This window comes from Struthio camelus, chromosome 1 (genome assembly GCF_040807025.1).
Source record: "Struthio camelus isolate bStrCam1 chromosome 1, bStrCam1.hap1, whole genome shotgun sequence".
In the NCBI taxonomy this organism is placed as follows: Eukaryota; Metazoa; Chordata; class Aves; order Struthioniformes; family Struthionidae; genus Struthio; species Struthio camelus.
This window is the reverse complement of record NC_090942.1, coordinates 79,547,715-79,568,091: the sequence shown is the minus strand read 5'-3', so window position 1 is coordinate 79,568,091 and position 20,377 is coordinate 79,547,715. Positions and strand designations below refer to the sequence as shown.

Genomic DNA, 20,377 nt, shown 5'->3' with positions numbered 1-20,377 from the left:
TTTGCTGTTTTCAAACTTTGACTGAGCTGAGCTCTGTTTTCCTGTGCTATTTTGCTTATGTTTAATTGGTTCTCTAAATAGATGAACATAAAAAGCTGCTGCTTTGATAACTTTTACTCTTGTTCAGTTTTTCTTAAGACCCATCTCAGTTTCCTGTGTGTGCTGACAGACTGCTTGGCAAAAAAAGAAGAGCAGAATACCTTGACAGGTTCATTGAGACCATATTTTCCCACAGAGAACTGGATCCAGCTGCCTGTGACTGGGAGCATGCTTGTGATATATCTGGCGAGTGCAGCGAGTCAGCTGATCTGTGGGTACAGCTACCTTTGCTAGCCTCCGTCCTCTGCCTTGCAGCGTTACTGCGCTTTCCTTAATCACTGAAAGGCCAAAAGGGGCTTACATGGTTGTTGTATAGCTTACCTAGAGGTTACGTAATAAAATGGTGTAAGATTAGGATTTTTAGCATCCCCTGCTCAGAGCTTTATTCATGGAAAGGTTTTGAGCAGAAATACTGGAAATCTCTTTGTTTACATTATTTAAAAGGGGACAGAACACAGCACAGGAAAAATACACTGCAGGAGAAGCTTTCTTCTCTGCAGAAATTAAGATAAATGCAGAAATTAAGATAAATGATCTACCGTGTTTTTCTGCTCTCCCTTTCCTTTAGCAAGTGTCTAGCAAAGCACTTCAGCATTAGAGTCGAAACACCCATGTGGCATGGTTATGTGCAGAGCCCTGCATTGCTGCTGCTCACAGGTCTGTAAAGCCTTCTCTGTAAAAATCTCGACTAGCACAAGGAAAAATTCCCAGGCCATCTAGTTCATAACGATATTATTCTCTTACGGCTTTAAATCCTGTTTGATCATTAGAAGGAAAAAAAAAAAAAAAAAGATTGTATTACTCTCTTTAAAATCCCAGATTAACTTTCAGCTCTTTTCCTGATGCGAGCTAAACTTAGGTGACTGGGAGCTGTGCTAAATGTTGTCAGATATGGTGAAATCAGTGCCTGTTTTAATCTCCCTAACTGCTACCAGTCCTCAGGAATAAAAGATAATAGTGCTATTAATAATATAAATGATTATCTTTGTAAATGTCTTTCCCAAACATGACTGTCCAGTTTCATCATTGCATGTGGAGCCTTTAAGTGACAATAAAATGTAAAATCAAATTTTTACAATGCAGTCTTGTACTGCCCTGTAGATTTTTTTTACCAAATAGAAATGTTTTATACAACCAGATGGGTTTTTTAGCTTCCCTAGCACTCATCGTCTTATTCATAATTGCCACTGTCACTTTATATATATTTTTTATATAAAGACTAATAAGCCTTAGGAGGTCTGTGGCTTTTAGTGAAATGACTACAAATAGGGTTATAAGCCTAGAAGATTTCTTTGGTCCAAAAGAAAAGGTCCTGTGTAGAGAATCTTCATAGTTATGTGTGTATATGTAATTATTGCTCCCTGCAAGCTGGTCACAGGGGTAGTAGTTTGCCTTGTTTTTAAACATTTCAATCTAAACCACTGTAGACCAACATCAAATTTACCTTGAGGAATGTAGGTAGAAGTTGTAAATAGTTGGCAAATTTTGATGTGAAATCCCAGACCCTCTGAAGTTGTTGAGGGTTTTGCCATTGATTTCAGTGGGCAGGAATTTCAGTCCTACGAAATAAATACAAGGGATAAAAGCTAAAATAAACTGTTCAGTGAGCTGCAGAATAATAAAGCCAGGTTTCTACAGATAGGGCTCATCGCTTGTTTAAAAAAAAAAAAATCCTCTAGTAATCTTGCTTCCCTTCTTGTCTACTGTGACTCCATTCCTGAGGTATTCCCAGGTCCCCTCCAGTCTCCAAAGTACAGCTGATCTCCCTTCTCTGTCCCGTGTCCCTGCTGCAATAGCCCCATGTGTCTTCCCTTGCATGTTCCTTTTCTGCCTTTTTTTGGTTGCTGCTTGGGCAAAAGATAGCAGGTGTCATGTTTGGTTCACAGTAAACGGCTGCAGAGAAGTTAGGAAAAGACTGAGTTTTCCTGGCCTTTCTTCAGCCATACTAGTAAGTTGGACGTCTCCCCTCTGATTAAGAGTTGTCACAACAATAATGATCTGTGAGGCCTGTCAAATTTGTCTGAAGTTGGCCGGTATGTTCGAAAGAAAGGTGGATGGGAGTGGGAGGGAACTCAGTGGGTTGTGCAAGTCCCATTCCCTTAAACCAAATGTTGGATTTTTTTCCTCCTGGTCATACATAGCATTACATCAGTAACCCTGCTCCTTCTCACACACGCAGCCATTTTTTTCTAAGATCAGATCTGTCCGGCAGTCCCACATTCACGTGAGGTGACTGCTGTTATTTTGAAGTCCTAAATACTTGCATGAGAGGTGGGAAAGAGGACAGGAGCAGAGAAGACATTGACAAGTTCGGCTGCTTATTTAAACAAACACAGCATCTTCAGGATAGGAATATAGGGACTATTGCAGCATAGTCTGGGTGATTGACCTGAACTGATTTTCCATTTACAGATAAATGGGAGAAAGCTGGGCATATTGTTTACTTTTCAATTTAGGAAGCGTGTTTGCTGGTAGCCTTTTGTGAACATAACGCTCCTGATTAATATGGGACGGAGGAGGAACCGTAGCTATTACAGAAATGCTTTTCATGTGTCATCAACCATCCTGAGGCTTGGGGGATGAGAGAGGACAATCCACTGCCATGTGAAGGCTCTGATCACACCTGCAGACACCCTCCCATATCCTTGCCTACAAATTTATGTAACGTTTGCAGTAAATCCACCAAGTTGAATGTTAAAGCTAAATGTCGATGTGACATTTGCAGAAGTAGGGCATGAATACTGCCTGTTGGGATGATCTGCTCTGCAAAGTTTCTTACCTGTAGGTCATGGGTCAGCAGCAGAAGTTATAATCGCCCAGCGTTTCTCATGTCAACGAATGGAAAAAGAAGTCCAACACTATAAACAGATTCTCCTGAGTAATTATGTTATGGAAAAGATGAGCTACTGCTCTCAGGCATGCAAGTTGCCCCTTTTGGACTTTCAAAGGAGCCTCCACAGGATGCCGGAGACTGAAATGTCTTTTTGCTGTTGCAATTTATCTGGAGAGGCTGGAAAGTCAAGTCAGCTCTTTAGATCTTTTCTGGCTATTTCTGTTGATAGGGCTTTTGATTATACCCAGGTGGCTGTGGGGAGAGAATTTTAAGTAATTAATATTTAAACAAACAACAAAATGGTTGTTTTTGTTTGTAGCTGAACTTTACCTCTTGCACGAACCAGTTCACGATTACTTTATTGCAGCGGGCTTTGTTTCAGCTTTACAGCTAGGGTGGCTATCTAGTTGCCATAGCTACTGGGAATTACGCTGCCTTTTATGTGGGCTCCAGACTGCGTTCTAGGAGCACCAGATACAAATTCTAAATAATTAATAGTATCCAGGAAAAGGGAGTTGGCATTTTATTTGGAGGGTTTTCTTGTCATTGTCCTCTAGAGACCAATAAAATTCACAGCAGCCAATAATTCTGAGATGAAAACTCCGTAAGACATATGAAAGAATTTTCTTTTTCCTTTTAGTACATTGTTACATTGTTCAATACACTTGTCCCCCTTCAACTATTACCTTGGATAAAAATTGTAGGCAAGGCTGAGAGCATGATCTGTTGTTAAAATTAACAACAAGTGGCCCCTCTGCAGCTTCTCCGTGTGGCAAGGTTGGCGATGCACCCTTCCCATGGGGCTTCTCTGCATGCTCCAGAAAATGCCGGACTCTGATTTTCTTCCCATTTAAGAGAGAGAGGTCTGTCGGTGCTGAGCAGATGAGCAAGCAGATGGATTTTCATGGCTGACTTGGTGAGATCAGTTCATGTTGTCTTATTGGTTGTGTATTCGACAATGATGCTTGGAAGGCCTCAGTTACAAAACACAAACACGGCTTCATATACGTGTTTGCATGACTCCTCCCAGTTTGCCAAATACACATGAAGCCAAAGTCTCAGAGACTGGAGCTGTGACCTGTTGGTAGGTTTCAGAAATGTTTTGGAGCTGCAGTGAAATGGCATTTCAATTGCTTATCGCAACTTAATTGCTGCCTCCAAAGTATCAGTGATAACCTTGGTGACATTAGGCATGGAGATGATACAGATCGATGCAAGTCCAAAAATGTATTGGTTTTTGAGAATACCTTGGAGTAGTATATTTTCAGGTTACTTGAGAGCTGATGTTTGGGAGTGAGAACTGATGCCCTTGCACAGGCTGGGAAAAAATAGATTAGTTTTTTTATGAGGTGAGGAGGAGAAGATGGTTGTTTATGCCCCCAAATTTGTTCTTTATGTCTAATCAATCATTTCTAACAAAAAGCTATTGTTCTAACAAATCCTATCTCCCTCTCTCCCTGAACTATCCTTATATAGTAGCACTACTAGGGCTATATTAAGTATTTCAAGTTATTTTTTCTGCCCAACCTGGGAGTCCAGTTATGGTTATTTGAGTTTTTTTTTTTCTGACATTGCTTGATAGCTGACACTTCTTTGTTGTGCTTTAAATATTTTCCTCTGATTTTTCTTTCTTTTTTTTTTTGAGATCTTTCCTTCCTTTCCCTATGAGAAAGATTTCAGCTGTGATTGATTATATTGATAAAATATAATCTTCTTTCACAGTCCCAACTTATAACCAAATGCCTTGTATTGTGGAAAGCATCATTATGTATCAATAATGTATGAATCCGGTGGCAGAGCAGTTAAGTATCACAACTGCATGGTACGGCTCTTCCGATGAAAGCATGGACACGGATGGTGGCTGATGTGTCCCAGGGAGCAATTACCTCTGTTTAGAGGGCGTGTGTGTAAGTGTTGCCTACAGACTGTGAAGTAGCTCATTACTAAGTGGCTGCTGATTCCTGCCACAGAGTCGGTGCAGCACGTGAAGCTGCTTAATGGAGTAAGGATGCTTAAATGCTTGAGTTAACTAACCTGTGCCAAACCTGTGCTCTTGCATCTACATAGATGCTAGTATCCAAGCTATGAAATTACCTCATATTGTAGGTTTAGCAACTGAGGTGGGGGGAACCACACACACACACACACACACACACACACACACACACGCAGAGTTAGGTGCTTAAACAGGTATCTGTGGAAGTACAAAACGCTAGGTATCCAAGAGTGAAGTACTGTGTCCAGGAAACAGAGCATAGAAAATATGCTATGCTGCCAACGAGATCAATTTGCTATGTTGTATCTATGGGGAATGACAGCAATCGGGGACATGCCCTTTACTTAAAGGTACCTCATTGCTGAAAAGAGGAGAGCAAAACAAGTGGCTGGAAGATATCGCACCAGGAAAGAGCAGAACAAACTAGGACTGTTTGGGGGGCGGGGGGGGGGGGAACTGAAGCGTGGGAGAGAAGGGCATTAGTTGCTTCAGAATAGTTGGAAGCAGTGTGTGATGGGGTCTTTTAAAAATGTGCTCTAGTGAACATATCTTAGGGAATAATTCTGTAGTGGTAGAAGATGGACCAGTTACTGAAATAAACTTTTGCTGATTTTCCTTCTTGTTTTTGAACCCCAAACTTGACAATGTAAAAGCCTGAAAGTCAAATTTCAGTCTCAGTACTGCAGCTGGCTCTGGAAAGAGTAGTAGTATTTACTAGCTGAGCTTTTAAGTTACTTTGTGGAAAAAGTCTTGAATGCTGTCCTTTCCTCCTCTCTTTTTTATGCTTGCCACCCCATCAGTGTTTACAGTTTCTTAGTGAATGTGGTCCAGGAGACTGAAAAGTGTGCAACTGCTAGATAGACCAGTATTGCATTATACTTCCTTAAAAGAAAGGCAGAATCTGCTTTGTTGGATGGTTTCTGAACGCCAGCAAAATTCTGCTCCTTGTAAAGCATGTTCTTATTATCCCATTGTTTGCGCTCTTCCCAGCTGACAGCCTGTATTGATTTTGATTATAGATTTCTTTTCGAGAGTTTTTTTAAAGACTTGTGAGCTAAGCTGTGCAAACAAGGTGATTTTCAATTCATGTGAGTGTTATCAAATAGCTCTAATGTATTGGGAGCTATAGAGAATTAATGCTCTCCTGAGTAAGATTATTGTGGGGGATGTTAGCTTAGGAGACTAAATTCCTTGGTGTTCGTATTATCAGTATGAATTTAAAAAAAATCCCATCCTGAGGAGCAAATAGGCATACTGGAAAAAATACAGTTTCTCACATAAAGATTAAAACCTGGACTGTGGTCTCATATGTGTTTTTCTAGGTTTTGTGACAAAAATTTTTCATCTATCTGTAAGCTCATAACTAAAGGATATGTTATATTAGTTTCCAGTACAGAAAATATCTGTGATTTTTCCATCACTTGAGTTCTTTTGTAAAGATAACCATCTTGTAATCTGCACATCTCTGAAAGGCGTATTTCTGGGAACGGAATACAGCGGTGTTTATCTGCAATAGGTGCTCCCTGCCTTCGCGCTTAGGAAGTTATTTTCATGCAGATTATAGCTTCTGACATCAGGGTCAATGATAACACGTGTTCCCTGCTGGCGTAGCCAGAGGCTGGTGCTCCAGCAGCACCAGGCTCTCTCCAGGACCTTTGATGTTTGCCAAAGTTGGCACAGAAGCACTGGCAGCCCTAGGGATTGACCGTAGCTTGCCTAATGTGGGAGAGCTGGGCGAGGAGGACAGCCAGAATGTTTTCCAAGCACAGAAAAGAAACAGGCTAAAGAAAAGCAGGATGATTGAGGTGGAGGTCCTGGCTCCCTGGAGTGGCAAAATGGAGTGTGCAGAGGGGGAACCAACAGGAGGTGGAGCTGTTTTGAGGGGGTTCTGCAGAGGTCAGTGACTGGGATTGTAAAGTCACAGCCGATTCAGCTTTGTGGATGACACAAATCAATGGTGTGTGAATTGCAGTTAGCGTGAGAGTGCCACGGCAATCTGATCCCTGGGAATCAGGGATCCGACAGAGCAGTCTGACCCTGGGGAAATCTGGGTCCATTTCTTCCTGTAGTTCAGTACGTCCATGCCAGGAACACATGCAGGCTCCAGGGGAGAGGCACAGCTCACACAGTACAAGGTGTTTAGCATAAGCTCTTTGTGCGGTGGTGTGCAGAAGTGGTGCAATCCCAAGGTGCATAAGCTGAGGAGCAGCGAGAGCGCGTACAGAAGTGCTGGGCCGCTGCTGGAAAGCTATGTTGAGGCCTGATGTTTCTTTTCTAAAACGACTGTGAAATATCGAGAGTGCAGGGAAGACAAACAAGATCTACAGAACTGCCCTGCTGTGAGAGGCACAAACAGCTCTTAAAAGAGTTTTGTCCGGTTTATCTGAAAGAATATTGGCAAATGACTAATTTATAGTATGTAAGGTTCTTCATGCCAAAAAAAAAAAAAAAAAAAGTATTAAAGAACTTCTTGATATAGTAGAAATGGAGAAATGGGCATGCAAGGGGCAGAGTCCGGAAAAAGGGAAGCAGATGAATTAAATGAAGACTTTCAGCCAAAGGAGTGATTAATCATTGGAACGAGTTCTGAAAATATAATATTTTCTTAGGCGCTGTGCAGTCAAATGTGATTAACTGGGCTTTGTATAGAAGTAAGAGGGTAAAATGTCCATGGCACATAGGTCAACCTAGCTGATGTAACGCACCTTTCTGACTTTCAAGTCGGTAACTCCATGAAAGCTTTATAAAGGCCACATAAATGTTTTCAACTTGCTGAAACTGTACAGAAGTGATCTGCTTGACTTGAACAAAGAAATCCAGGTTGACTTTTGAATTTTTACTGGGAATAAATAATTAGCACTTATGCAGTTCTTTCTATTAATAAATTTTCACACAGGCAGGAAAGCACATCTAATCTAAAGCCAGATAAAAGAGACTAGAGGCAAGATGTGGCCTGGAAAAAGGCCCTATGTGTCTCCTGGATCCCAGATGAGACAGACATTTTCTCGGGAGGGCTCAGTTATCTGTGAAAAATGAACATGTTCTCCTGCCCATATCATACTTAACTCTGGAAGTCTAAACCTCATAGCGTGCGTTAAGCCTGGAAAATCACAACACTGTGTTCTGAAAAGCATGAGGTTTTTAAGAAATCATTTAAAAAAAAAAAAAAAGATTAGATTCCCCTTTACAACGTGGTTTCTATCTAAACATCTGTAAGGCAGATGTTTCTCCTCGGTCAGGAAGGAGTGTCCTCAGCACTGGCAACACTGACTTAACTAAACTCACGTGATGGTTTCTATTACATTGGGAATCTATTGAGATGTTGATAGCTTCGCTCTTTGTTGATGCTGCGATGCTTAGAGGTCAGAACAGTGAACATGTCAGTCTCCTGTTTCCCATTCTGGCAGTCCCAAATGCCCGCTTGCAGTGCTCAATTCACTTAAAATGATTCACTTAAAATTTTAAATGCTAGTACTTACCCCTTCCTTTTTGAATTTGATGTTAAACTAAGAAAATCCCTTGATGCTGATTGAAAGGTATCGATGACTTCTACAGTATTTACTTGATTTCATTATTGCAGTTCTTTTGCACAGTTAGTAACCTGAGAAAGAAATGTGGCTTTCATCTCCAAGTTTTGAGATATATTTAACTAAGAAAAAGAGAAACAAATGCTTTTCTGGATCTTCTGTCAAGGTGGTGCATAGCTGTGACATCTACCAAGTGTGCTACTGATCACCCTCTTCTGTGTTACGCGCTGCTTTGTGAGATGAAGTCCCGTGCTGCAGCTTGATAAAGCTTCAAACCACTGTCTAGCTCTGTGCACTACACCAAGTCTCCTATTTGTTATCTCAGTCACTTCAGCTTATTACTGTTTGTAGGGCTGTTTTTGTTTTCTAGTGTTATTTGGGAATTTTTTTGTTTGCTTGATTTTTTTTTAATACAATTGAAAATCTGCTGTTTAGTAGTTGGTTCCGATCAGTACTGTTGGTGTGGAGCACTTAGAACAGCGGTTAGCAAAACGCGACCTGTGAGACGTCAAATAGAGAGCTTAAAGTCTTCCCAAAGCCTCCCATCACTCTTGGGGCAAGTTCAGTTCCTTGCTCCTGCTTCTAAAACGATGAGCAGGCTCTGTGCACTCGCTCTTTTTATCCCGGAGCTGGCTGCATTTTGCTAGTAAGAAAGGAGGTTTCTTCACAAGTCTTTTCGGATTCTTTGGGATGAAGGTTTCTCTGTCACTGTAAGATGCTTTTGAGTTCCTGTCCATTCCCCACTGTTGTTTTCTCCAAACAGCTACCAGCTGCATGAGCTGAGCATTAATCTGGGACCATGTTTGATTTTTGAGGCGTTACGTGAAGAGAAATACATGTGTTTGTGGAGGCCAGATCTGATTTATACATGTCAAAAGGAGCAAATGAGGGCATTGTTCAAAACTGTGATTCCTCTGTGCAGAGCTGTCTTTCCCACTCACCCTCCTTCACAGCCCCTGACCCCCAGCTTCAGTTCTGTGCCAAGCCCTTCCACAAGGGCTCACCTAAACGTCCCCAAAACCTGATCCTGCTAGAAGAAATTATGGTAGGAAACAATGTAATATAGGTGCAACTTCTGGTGTTGATACTGTGTATAGGTGCTTGTAGACTGTATTTTATCACAGAGGTGTTATGTTTTCTCAGCAGGTTGAAGTTGAGGTTTACCGGAGAGATTCCAAGAAGCTTCCTGGCCTGGGAGACCCCGACATTGACTGGGAAGAGAGCGTCTACTTGAACCTCATTCTACAAAAGGTTGCACTGAAGCTTACTTAATTTTCGCAGGCTAATTATGGTACAGAGGTTTCAGGCAGGCTTTGATCTAGCCTCCTTCCTCCCCTGCTTGGGAGATTTGAACGCTTCTGGAGGACAGAAAGAAAACCTGTCTTTCATTTTGTCTTTCAGAGTCTAAATGAACATAAATGAACTGAGAAATTCATTGTTTTTTGGTGGAGTCCTAATGACTTTTCTCAAAAAAAAAAAAAAAAAAAACCCTTTAAACATACCCAGTGAAGGTGGTCTGAATTTAGCGCTCAGTAACAAAAGTTTTGTGAAATGGAGAGCTTCAAGTTTCATTGTTTTTGAGAGGGACTGGGACTGTTACACAAGCAACGTTTTCATTAAAGTTCTCAATACTTGTGCAGCTACGAGAGAAATTGCTGAGTGGAAATGCAGTAAAAGTATTATGTACTGCACTGGGAGCTTGTTGCTCCTGACATCAGAACTTTAATGAGCCCTTTTTGTTGGTGGAAACATGAAACTAGCACAAATTATTTTTTAATTAACTCATGGATTGTTCAGTTACTTTGTTACATTGGTGCTTGGGGAAGCTGATTATTACTGCAGTCATTCCAGATCTGTTATAAGTTTTGTTGATTATGATCTCAAAATATGAGACCATTGGCTTATTGCACACATCCTGGAGAAGAAATTATTTTTTTCTTTTCTCCTCCCTCCCAAAGCTTTTCTGCAGAGAGTAGTTTCCACCAATAATTGTTGCTGAATAAAAACAGAATCATTTTGCTGCAGTCAGAATTTGGAGATGCTATTACAGCTGGGCATTGCGGTCCAGAATGATCACGCTTGTTCCATATCCATATGTTTTCTCTGGTTGTTTGGTAGGCTATTCTGATGGCTTCTGATCTGTCTAATGTGTTGCTTGTGTTGTTCATTAGTTTCCCTTTTTCTCTTTTCCTAGGCAGGTGACATTTTCCATTTCTCCCTTTAAAAGTCTGTGTGTCATGCTTATTCCCCCAGCTGACCAATAAAGAATACTGACAGGAGCTTCTTTACCTATGGGTTGTGCACCCCAGCAAGCATCTTTTTTTGTGAAAGGGTTTAGTGTTGCTGCATTAATAAACAAATATAGGCCTCTTGGCTGTTAAGAAAACAGTAGGAGTTTCGGTATAGGGGGTAGAAAAAAGAAAATAGCGGTATTAGAACATACTTCTTAGCCAGAGAGCTGAGAAAAACGAAGGCAGGATATGTTCTGCCTCGTGCACTTGAATGTGTTTTAACTCTACACCTTCATTTCTCTATCTGGTGCTCTGTTTCAGCTGGATTATGTGGTGACTTGTGCTGTGTGCACACGATCGGATGGAGGAGATATTCACATTCACAAAAAGAAATCTCAGGTGAGGTTACCTTGTTATTTCTATGGACTACACGTTAGCATGCAGGATTATCTAATCCTAAAAACTATACCAAAATCAGGGCAGCAGTTCTCAGGCTGCTCTCTGAGACAGATGCATCCTTGTGAAGCAGCTCAGGTTTTTGTCTAGTGCTGGTTATCTCAATGTGGGATCTAAATGTGCTTGATAGCCTCTTTCAGAAAATTGTAAGGCCTTTTGAGCATTCGAGAAGTGCATCTTTTCTTACTGGATTTGGGAGGAATGTATTGGGGACATATGTCTAACCGTTAATCAATCTGAAGGTAAACCTGAAATTGTAGGGGTGGCAAACCCACAAAAAGAAGAGTGAATTGGACAGCAGCCTTGTCAGAGTGCTACAATCCCTACTGAATAAACGGTAGACTTCTAGTCCTGAAAAGAAAATATTCTCACTGGTCAGAAATAATTAGCACAGCCAGAAAATGGAAATCAAGAGAGCAATCAGTTATCCTTATCCTGAATTTCTTGTGCCTTTTACTACTTCATTTTTTCACTTCTTTCTTCCATAAGGGCTTTTGACAGAATATGTGGGAAAGGTTCTTCCTATAAGGCAGCAAGAGAGATGCATGCAATTTTTTTCAAACCTATACAAATCTTACTATTAACCTTTTTACCTTTAACGGCGCGTTAAACAATGACTAAGAGGTTGTTGACTGTGTGAAAAACAAAATTCTTAGCTGTATGCTTCCATTTATCTAGCCCAAAGATTCGGTTTGAAATGATGGAAGGAAGAAGGGAGGACACTTTTTGGTTGAAAGCAAGATGTAGCAGCCAGGTGCTTTTGTTGCTGTGCTCAGAGCTGCAGCAGAGTTTACTGTGAGCTCTTCTCCAGTTTTGGCAAAATGCTAATAATTCTAATAATACGTATCAAGGTGGCAAACAAAGATAGCTTTAAATCATTTCTTGGAGGAAAAAATGGCAGCTTCTCTCAAAGTTGTTTCAGATGCAAGTAAATTTAAAAAAAAAGTAGAAAATAGGAGAAAAACAATAGCAGGTACTATTTCTAACATGTGATTAAAAAGAACCTTCAGGATAAATCTGTAATGTGTACTGTTAGGGCTATTAAATGGTAGCCAACTTGCTGATTATCTTTTGGTGCCTGGAGACAGGACGAGAGGCAGTGGATCACAAACTGAAGCACAGGAAGTTTCATGTAAACATAAGAAAAAGCTTTTTTTTTTTTTTTTTTTTTTTTTAAGTGCGAGGGTGGCCAAACATCGGTACAGACTGCCCAGAGAGGTTGTAGAGTCTCCATTCTTGGAGATATTCAAAAGCTGTCTGGACATAGTCCTGGGCAACCTGCTCTAGGTGACCCTGCTTGAGCAGAGGGATTGGACTAGATGCTCTCCAGAGGTCCCAACCTCAAACCATTGTGTGATTTTTTTTATTTTTATTTTTTTTTGCAATTGTTTTATGAGCTTCTTGCCTTGTATGCCTTAAACTGCTCACACCTTCCATCTCCACACCAAAAGCTTTTATCACTTGCTCATGTCTAGCATACAGTTGATACAGCGTTTAGCATCGTAGATGAGTCTGAAAAATAAGCACGGATAGGATAGGAACGGGAAACCCCAGACTTCTTCCATCATTTGCCAGCAGGTCTTCCAACACCTTTTCCCAGTTGGCAGAAATTCTATTTTAAAAGGCTCCTGTTGCACAAACTGTTTCTTCCAGATAAGTCCATTCCTTTAGCTCATTCAACTGCTTATGTGGGTTTTCTTAAAAGAAGCCACTGTTTTCTATCCTTTAATTGTGTTTTACTGTTTTGAAATCAATTGTTGTTTTGCCTACAAGGAAAACCAGCAACACTGATTATTGTATTTGTAATTTGCATTAATTGGGTGAACACTTCTCTTCTTTTTGTTGTTGCTAAGACAGCACATTACACAACTGATATAAGCCTTTTCTTTCTCATTATTGACTCTGTGTACAAGAAGTCCAAATTTTACCCTGAGTTAATTCTTGCATAATTTCTTTAAGAAAGAGTAATCTGTAAATACCGCGTGCAGATTTGAGAAGTGGGAAGAAGAAAAGAGACTTGCCCAAAGTGTATGGGCAACGTTGAAAATAAGGAGAGGTTTTGTTCCTAATTCCTAGGCGCTCAAACTGTGAGGCTGTTTTTAAATTTTTTTTTGTCTCCTTTTCCAGGAGAAACCCAGAAAACATTAAAATTCATCAGCACATACCAATAGCGTTTCGACATTATAAAGTTGTTTTATGGAGGGGGGCAAAGCAATTCTGTATACCATGGAAAGCATATTTGCATTAGAACACTTTCATCGTACCATGCACCACTGAGGCTGTTCATTTTAACTGAATAAACGCCACCTTTTTTTAGATCTGTATTACTGCTCTGACTGTTCTTGTTTTAGAAAGTGTATATTATCCTGTCTCAGTGCATAGCCAGGTTTTGAGCAGGTAGAAACACTGTTCAGAAATTTAATGTGCCATACTACTGCAGAGCTATGACAGAGCTACTGTGTTCACACCAGCAGAGTACCCAAGACACAAAACCAGAGAAGAAAAGACTGACTCTTCCCTAAATTATTTTGCAGGCTACACTAATTCTTCCCTGGCCTAACAATAAGATCTCTACAAACTGTCTTTTCCTCAGGTGTGTCTAAGAAGATCAGTTTGGTTTCTTAGACGTTTGATGGCATAGGAACAAGGATGCCTGGAAGACGTGCTTGTTTCATACACTGGTGGCAATGTAATCTTTGAGGAGTCTTGTTAGAATTACTAATGCTACTTCTTGTCCTGAAGCACCCTTTCCTTTTTTAATAATCTATATTTAAATGTGCACGTAGGTTTCATATGTGCAAATAAGGAAAAGCGACCCTATCATGAACATCTAATGTCCTACCCTTAGTCATATGTCATGCTGAATGCTTTGTAGCAAGTGTATCACAAACCTGACATTCAGATATTTTGATACATTCACAGTGAGCTAAGATTCTGCATGTTTCTGATGATGGAAGTGTACAAAATGTGGCTGCAATTTAATCAAAAGCTCTGTTGTAAGTGGAGAGGTGGAAGCAAAGTTACTTGGTGTGATTACTTCTCCTGTTTTACCTGTTTGTTAATCTTCTTGAAATGATAAAACTAAACATTTTTAGCTATTTAAGTATTGATTGTTTTCAAGAGTGAGATGAACAGAGGGTATCGGGAATTACTTCAGAGGGAAGGGAGCGTAACAGGAAGCATAGTGGATAGAAAAAGAAACAGAACTGGAAGATGGGGATGAAAAATTAAGCACTGGTCCTCATGAGACCTTCGCGTCCCTTTGCTTAGTGATGCTGATCTTATTTTGGTACTAAACAAACAACAACAGCAAACTTCACTGTACAAACAAATAGCATGAGGTCAGCTGCCCCACAATCCCTTTACTGCTGGGTGAGCTTTTACTTTTGCAGCACACTGCAGTAACTTAGAGGCAACTCAGGGTTGTTCTCTGTGTTAATGAGAAGGAGAAGACCTTAGCTTTACCACAGTGTGGTAAGAGGTCAGGCATATACATGGATATCTATTGTGGAGCAACTGCTATTTGGCAGCTTACATGTCAAAACTCAATGATTTCCGCACTGTCTACCCTTGATATCTGTGTAGGCAATTGGTGGCACAAGTGGGAGGTTCTCTCATTATTGCAGCACGGGCTGTAGTCACAAACCAGCTCAGCCCTGCCTGCAGGATGTCCAGCATCTCTAGCATAAGGCAAAATAGTGCCTGATTGAGCACTGTTGGACTGTGGATTTTTGGTATTGCTTGTCTCATATGCAGTCCTCCTATTCCTGGCTACGTTTAGCTGAGCAGATGTAACCTTTTTCAAAATCTTTCTCAGCAAGTGTTTGCGTCTCCTAGCAAGCATCCAATGGACAGCAAAGGAGAAGAGTCAAAGATAAGCTACCCCAACATATTCTTCATGATTGACAGTTTTGAAGAGGTGAGTTTCCTGCTGCAGCAGAGCTTTGTCCTGTTCTAGTCTTCGGTCCTGAGCGGGTTGCTTGCTAGGTACCTTTTGGACAAATGTTCTTGGCCAAGAGAGTTTTCTTCCGTGAGTTTTTATGGGGCCAAGCCCATGATGATTTTATTTGACCTTCCTCTTACGTTAACGGGTTTGAAATCTGAACTTAGAGCTGGATTTTGGCATTTTCTTTATGATGGTCTGAAACAGGACAGCCTAGTTGTGAGAGCTTTAACCCAGTGTGTGTTCTGCAGCGAGCAGTGCCTGAAAGTCATGTTTTTTGGAAGGTCTGGGGTGGAGCCTACAGCTCCCTTGCTTTCTCTCATTTACGTTGTATCTACCCTGGGCGTAAGGAGAATCATGGGAATCTGAACATGTTTGAGCTTTAACAGCTGCAGTTTTCCTTCAAGTGTTTCATCTTGTATCCGTGGCAGGTTTTCAGTGACATGACTGTGGGAGAAGGAGAAATGGTCTGTGTGGAGCTGGTGGCCAGTGACAAAAGCAACACCTTCCAAGGGGTGATTTTTCAGGGGTCCATCCGCTATGAAGCACTCAAGAAAGTCTATGACAACAGGGTAAGGCCCTTCAGAAAGAGTTTGCAACAAAACACTAACCACGATTTTTCTGTGCTACTGAAGCTGTTAGTCTTTTGTCCTGTTAGATCATCTGCATTGTAGCCTATCCTTTTTGGCTTTGAAAGTTACTCGAAAGCTAGTGCTTTTGGCTCAGACAGCTGAGGTTGCTCAGATCATAGTATAAAAATTTGGTGTTTACCAAAAGGAATGAAGTTGATAAGAACCCAAGAGCATGGCAAAGGAATGGATATGAATAAAGGGAGTTCTGCGAGTCCCTTTGTTTTTCTGAAAGGTCATGGATATTTTTAATTATCTTCAGAGGGGGAATGTTTTACAGGGAGACTTCACATTCTGATAACTTATATAAAAAATGTGTTTTTTCTTTAGTGCATTTTATATTCCCAGTTATTTTCAAAACGCCTCTGTAGTTTCACTGCCACAGACAGCAACTTTCTTTGCTTTCCTATAGAAACGTGAAATGCCAGCGCTTACAGCTTGGGATTCTGTGCTTAGTGCTGAAGCTGAGAGTGCAAGAAACGCTAACCTACCGAGTTTGCTCTGAAAACAGTCCTGAGGGATCAAAACAAAACAAAAATTGGTATCTACTGTGGCTGTGAACTCCTTCATCTCCCTTTGTTCCCTCTCCTTTCAGGAGAGGTCCTGAATAATTTCCCCGTCTCCTTGTTTTTAAATGCAAGTAGTTCATTCTCTTCTAGCAGTTTTTCCAGAGAACATGAAACTGAAATTGTTTCTGTGCTCAACCATCACCTTATGGCATCACACAATCAGCAGGCGGGTTATTAAAGTACCAGGAATGCAGAATCACTAAAGATTAAATAAGGAGAAAGCTTTGCAGTGGAGAGGCAAGATTTGGTGTGTTAATGTCACCTCATAGCTGAGGAACATCCTTTATGACCATGCTGCTATTTCACATTGTTTTGTTAGATGAAATGGAATTGTTAGATCTTTAAATACTCGATCACAGTCAAAGGCAAAACTTGATCTGATGTGCTTATATTTTCACTCTTGACAGAACAGAGTCAAGCTCTCTATACTTTTGAAGGTTGTTTGATTTCAGAAGTCTTTATTAATTCTTACTGCAGTAACACAGTACGAATGATGTTATGAGCAAACTTGGCCCACTCAGATGATAAACTGCTGAAACTAATGCATAAGTCCTACTCATTTCATTAGGCAAAACCTTGACTGTTCTCATATTGCTCTGTTCCTTTTTTCAGTTCTCATTTGAGTTTTCAGTTCAGTTATGTTAACTGGAAGTTGAGTCCTTTCATCTGTTGAGAGGGTTCAAAGGCTATCGGTGTTTTGTGGTGAGCAATGTGATGCAGCTGAACTGTGTGTTGGGACTGGTTCTTTATGCTTTGGGCATGGCAATACGGACGCAGAAGTGTCTGAATTGACTTACCACAAATTAGTGCTAGAGTTGTGCGGTGTGCTGTACTAGTTTGGGGGATCTTGTGTGTGTGTCTGTTGCTTTTAGACTCAAACTAGTGTCCTTGCACGGGCTGAGTTGTGCACGTGCCTGCCTGTGTTCCAGTGTGCCACACTGCGTGGAAGTCAGGACACCGGTGCTTTATCTCAGCTCACAATTGGATAACGCTTCTATTTGGGTAGCTGAAGCCTCCTTTTTTTAATCTGTAAAATTGCCTCCGTCTTGGAAATCACTTCACAGATTGTGGCTTAAAATGCTATGTAAGGATCAATATAGTGATCGTTATCTACTGTACTCTTGACTTGGACTACTGCTTTGAGAATGTTATTTTTTTAAAGCATGGGGATGTTACCTGTGTTTCTCTGTCTTGGTGCATTGTAGGTGAGCGTTGCAGCTAAAATGGCTCAAAGGATGTCTTTTGGCTTTTATAAGTATAACAACATGGAGTTTGTCCGAATGAAAGGACCGCAAGGGAAAGGACACGCAGAGATGGCAGTGAGTAGAGTTTCTACTGGTGACACTTCGCCATATGGGACAGAGGAAGATTCAAATCCAGAATCCCCAGTGCATGAGAGAGTAAGTAGTAGACAGAAATATTGACTTAAAGTTAAGCATGAACATATCTTGTTTCAAAACCAGTGGATAGACCATTGGGATTAAATCACATCAAGGTTCTGAACTTAGTTTTGTCTGTGTGTTTTGAATATATTCAGTATATGTGGATGGATTTTTATTGCAGTTTTCCTTGAGCAAATACTGAATACAGAGGTGACTGGATGATTGATACTTATGGAGGAGTGTTTTCTTGAAACAAGAGTGATGTTGATGCCAGAGAAAACGATGATTCTGCCTGTTTTCTACGAAAATGAATAGATTCCATTTCTATGCAAGATAGGATTTACCCAGAAATGTAGAATTAGTATATAATGTAGGTTGTTTGCTAAACTTCACAGGAAACGTTGCAGAGAAGAGATTTTGCCATTAATGGCTTCACTACAAAGCCTGTATAATGTTAAAGCAAAAATTAGGGATCTAGATGCAGTATTTAAGCACGTGTTTAATTTTAAGCACAAGTGCAATAAAATACCAAAGATGCTGATTTGACCCTTTTTCAGTTCTGAACGTTGTTTCAATGAGTGTATTTTGCCTAGTTAATGGGGGTTAGGCAACACTGCTTGAAAATACCTGTACGAATGTATCCTGACCCAGGCAGGGTAATTACAGATGGATTCTAGTCAGGTTTCCTGCACAACATAGGTAACCCACGTAATTCAAAGGAGGCCACCAGGACTGCTTGCAAAGGTGTCTGTGCAAGCTGTGCTTTTTTTCTCTTTTTTTCTGGCTTCCTAAAAGGCAAACTGAGCTGCCGGCACAGAGCTCATTAACTAGATGTAGATGCTATCTACCATATAGTTACAAGCTGGAAAAGTCAGGCCTAGAGGAACTTTCTGCTCTTTTGGCTCCAAGACTTCCAGTGTTTTTATTTGATAATGTATTATCATTGTTCTTCTGGTAATGGTTTTAATGGTGATTTATCCGTTACTGGTTTCTCCCTCCATGTGTGGTATGAAATGGCTACAGAGTTAAAAATAAATAGAAATAAATGAAAATAAATAGAAGCAAATTAGAGATCAAGTGCACTAAAGAGAAGATCATTTGATTGGTAAAATGCTTCTGTGCTTTTGTAGCAACGACGGAGAGGTGACATGGAGCGATCCTCACACGAGCAACACGAGCTTGACAGGCTTGGCTGTCGTCGTCACTCACATGTCACTTCCCTCCTTATTTGTATGGATAGATATGAGCAGTATGAGATCTCAGACCAGAAAGAATTACAGAATTGTTAAAATAACTATGTGAAGAAAGAAGAATAGGATAGGAGTTGCTCATCTCCATTAGCAAAGTAGTTTTGGGGTGGTGGTGGTGGTTTTTTTTTCTCATTTGAAAAGAAACTCTTAAAATATTACTAGCAAAAACAGCACATAACCACTTCATTTGAAGTTCTCCCTGAAGTAGATCTGGTCAACTCTAATTGTGGTTTACCCAAGAGCCAGCTGCTCTTCTGAAGGAAGGTCTCTCTGTAGCTTCATGCCTAACTTGTTTCACCATAGGCAATTATGTGCTTGTATTTGTCATCGGCTTAGGCTAGCTAAATCATCAGTGGCCTTTCGCCTCGTTTTCCTCTAACCTATAGAGAAATATAATATAATTGTACCTTGACTTCACTTTTGTGTCAGCATCGTAGGTTAAGTAGTTGCCTTGTGGCTCTACCTCACAGAAACACCGTGAGCTTCTGGAGTGATCCCATGTAGCATCTTTTTAAGCAGGGAAACAACTGCTGTGTGTTTACCAAAGGAATGAAGATAGACAACTTTAGCATGTCTAGTACTCATAGCCTATTAAGTCTTCTGAATTTTAACATTCAAAACTAAGATAAGATTGTTGTTCGTGGTGCCTAAACAAGTTATTAATCTATATTTTTTATCCTTGTGAATATATATCCCTGTGATGTGCACGTGACAGCTCTGAAGAGAGAAGTCTTTTCATTATTCACAACACAGCTAAGGGTGCTGCTGATCTATCAAAATATTTCATCTTGATGAACTTCTTGAAGTTGAGATGACTGCTCAGCTGGCATTCTTTCACTGACTGATCTGATAAAACTTTCAGCTAGATGCCGGTCCGGTCATGATTGTGATTTTTGCACACATGACTGCCCCGTGCCACATATTGGGACTGATTTATTTGTTACTGGAAGCGTAGAACTTTTTTAAACAAAGCAGTCTTCAACTTTTCTTCAATTTCCCTTTCAGGTCACTTCTTTCAGCACACCACCAACCCCAGAAAGGAACAATCGCCCATCCTTTTTCTCCCCATCCCTCAAGAGAAAAGTGCCCCGAAATCGAATTGCTGAAATGAAGAAATCCCACTCAGCAAATGACAGTGAGGAATTCTTCAGAGATGATGATGGTGGAGGTGAGAGAAATAACATCAGCTAAACCAACTTGTCTGGAGAGGGGACAGAGCTATGGAAAGGGATCCCAATGCTGGATTCTCCAAAAGGTTTGCAGTGTGAAAAACCCTGCTCCACAGAAAGTCAAATGCCTCTGCCGCCCTGTAAGTGGGGTTACTCATAGGTGTAGCATCCTTTTCAAAGCTGAAGACCAACAATTCCTATGTATGTGTAAAAGTAATCTCCTCCTTTTAGACAGGAGAAGCATTTTGAGAGAAACTTTAGAAGGATAAGTAGGAAAGAGTCCAAGTGCACTC

At 40.6% G+C, this 20,377-nt stretch overlaps 1 protein-coding gene across 10 annotated transcripts in view; it reads left to right on the top strand.

Annotated features, from left to right (window-relative positions):
- The window catches only part of KIAA0930 (KIAA0930 ortholog), a 91,461-nt gene that overhangs the window by 60,061 nt on the left and 11,023 nt on the right, over nucleotides 1-20,377 (top strand). For 8 of the 10 annotated variants that reach the window (XM_068951864.1, XM_068951912.1, XM_068951887.1 and 5 more), the window contains 6 exons: nucleotides 9,599-9,706; nucleotides 11,008-11,085; nucleotides 14,960-15,061; nucleotides 15,517-15,657; nucleotides 17,489-17,683; nucleotides 19,921-20,083. In XM_068951864.1, coding sequence (XP_068807965.1) covers nucleotides 9,599-9,706; nucleotides 11,008-11,085; nucleotides 14,960-15,061; nucleotides 15,517-15,657; nucleotides 17,489-17,683; nucleotides 19,921-20,083 — 787 coding nt within the window. The remainder of the gene's footprint in view (nucleotides 1-9,598; nucleotides 9,707-11,007; nucleotides 11,086-14,959; nucleotides 15,062-15,516; nucleotides 15,658-17,488; nucleotides 17,684-19,920; nucleotides 20,084-20,377) is intronic. The other 2 variants (XM_068951872.1, XM_068951932.1) reach the window with 1 other exon arrangement.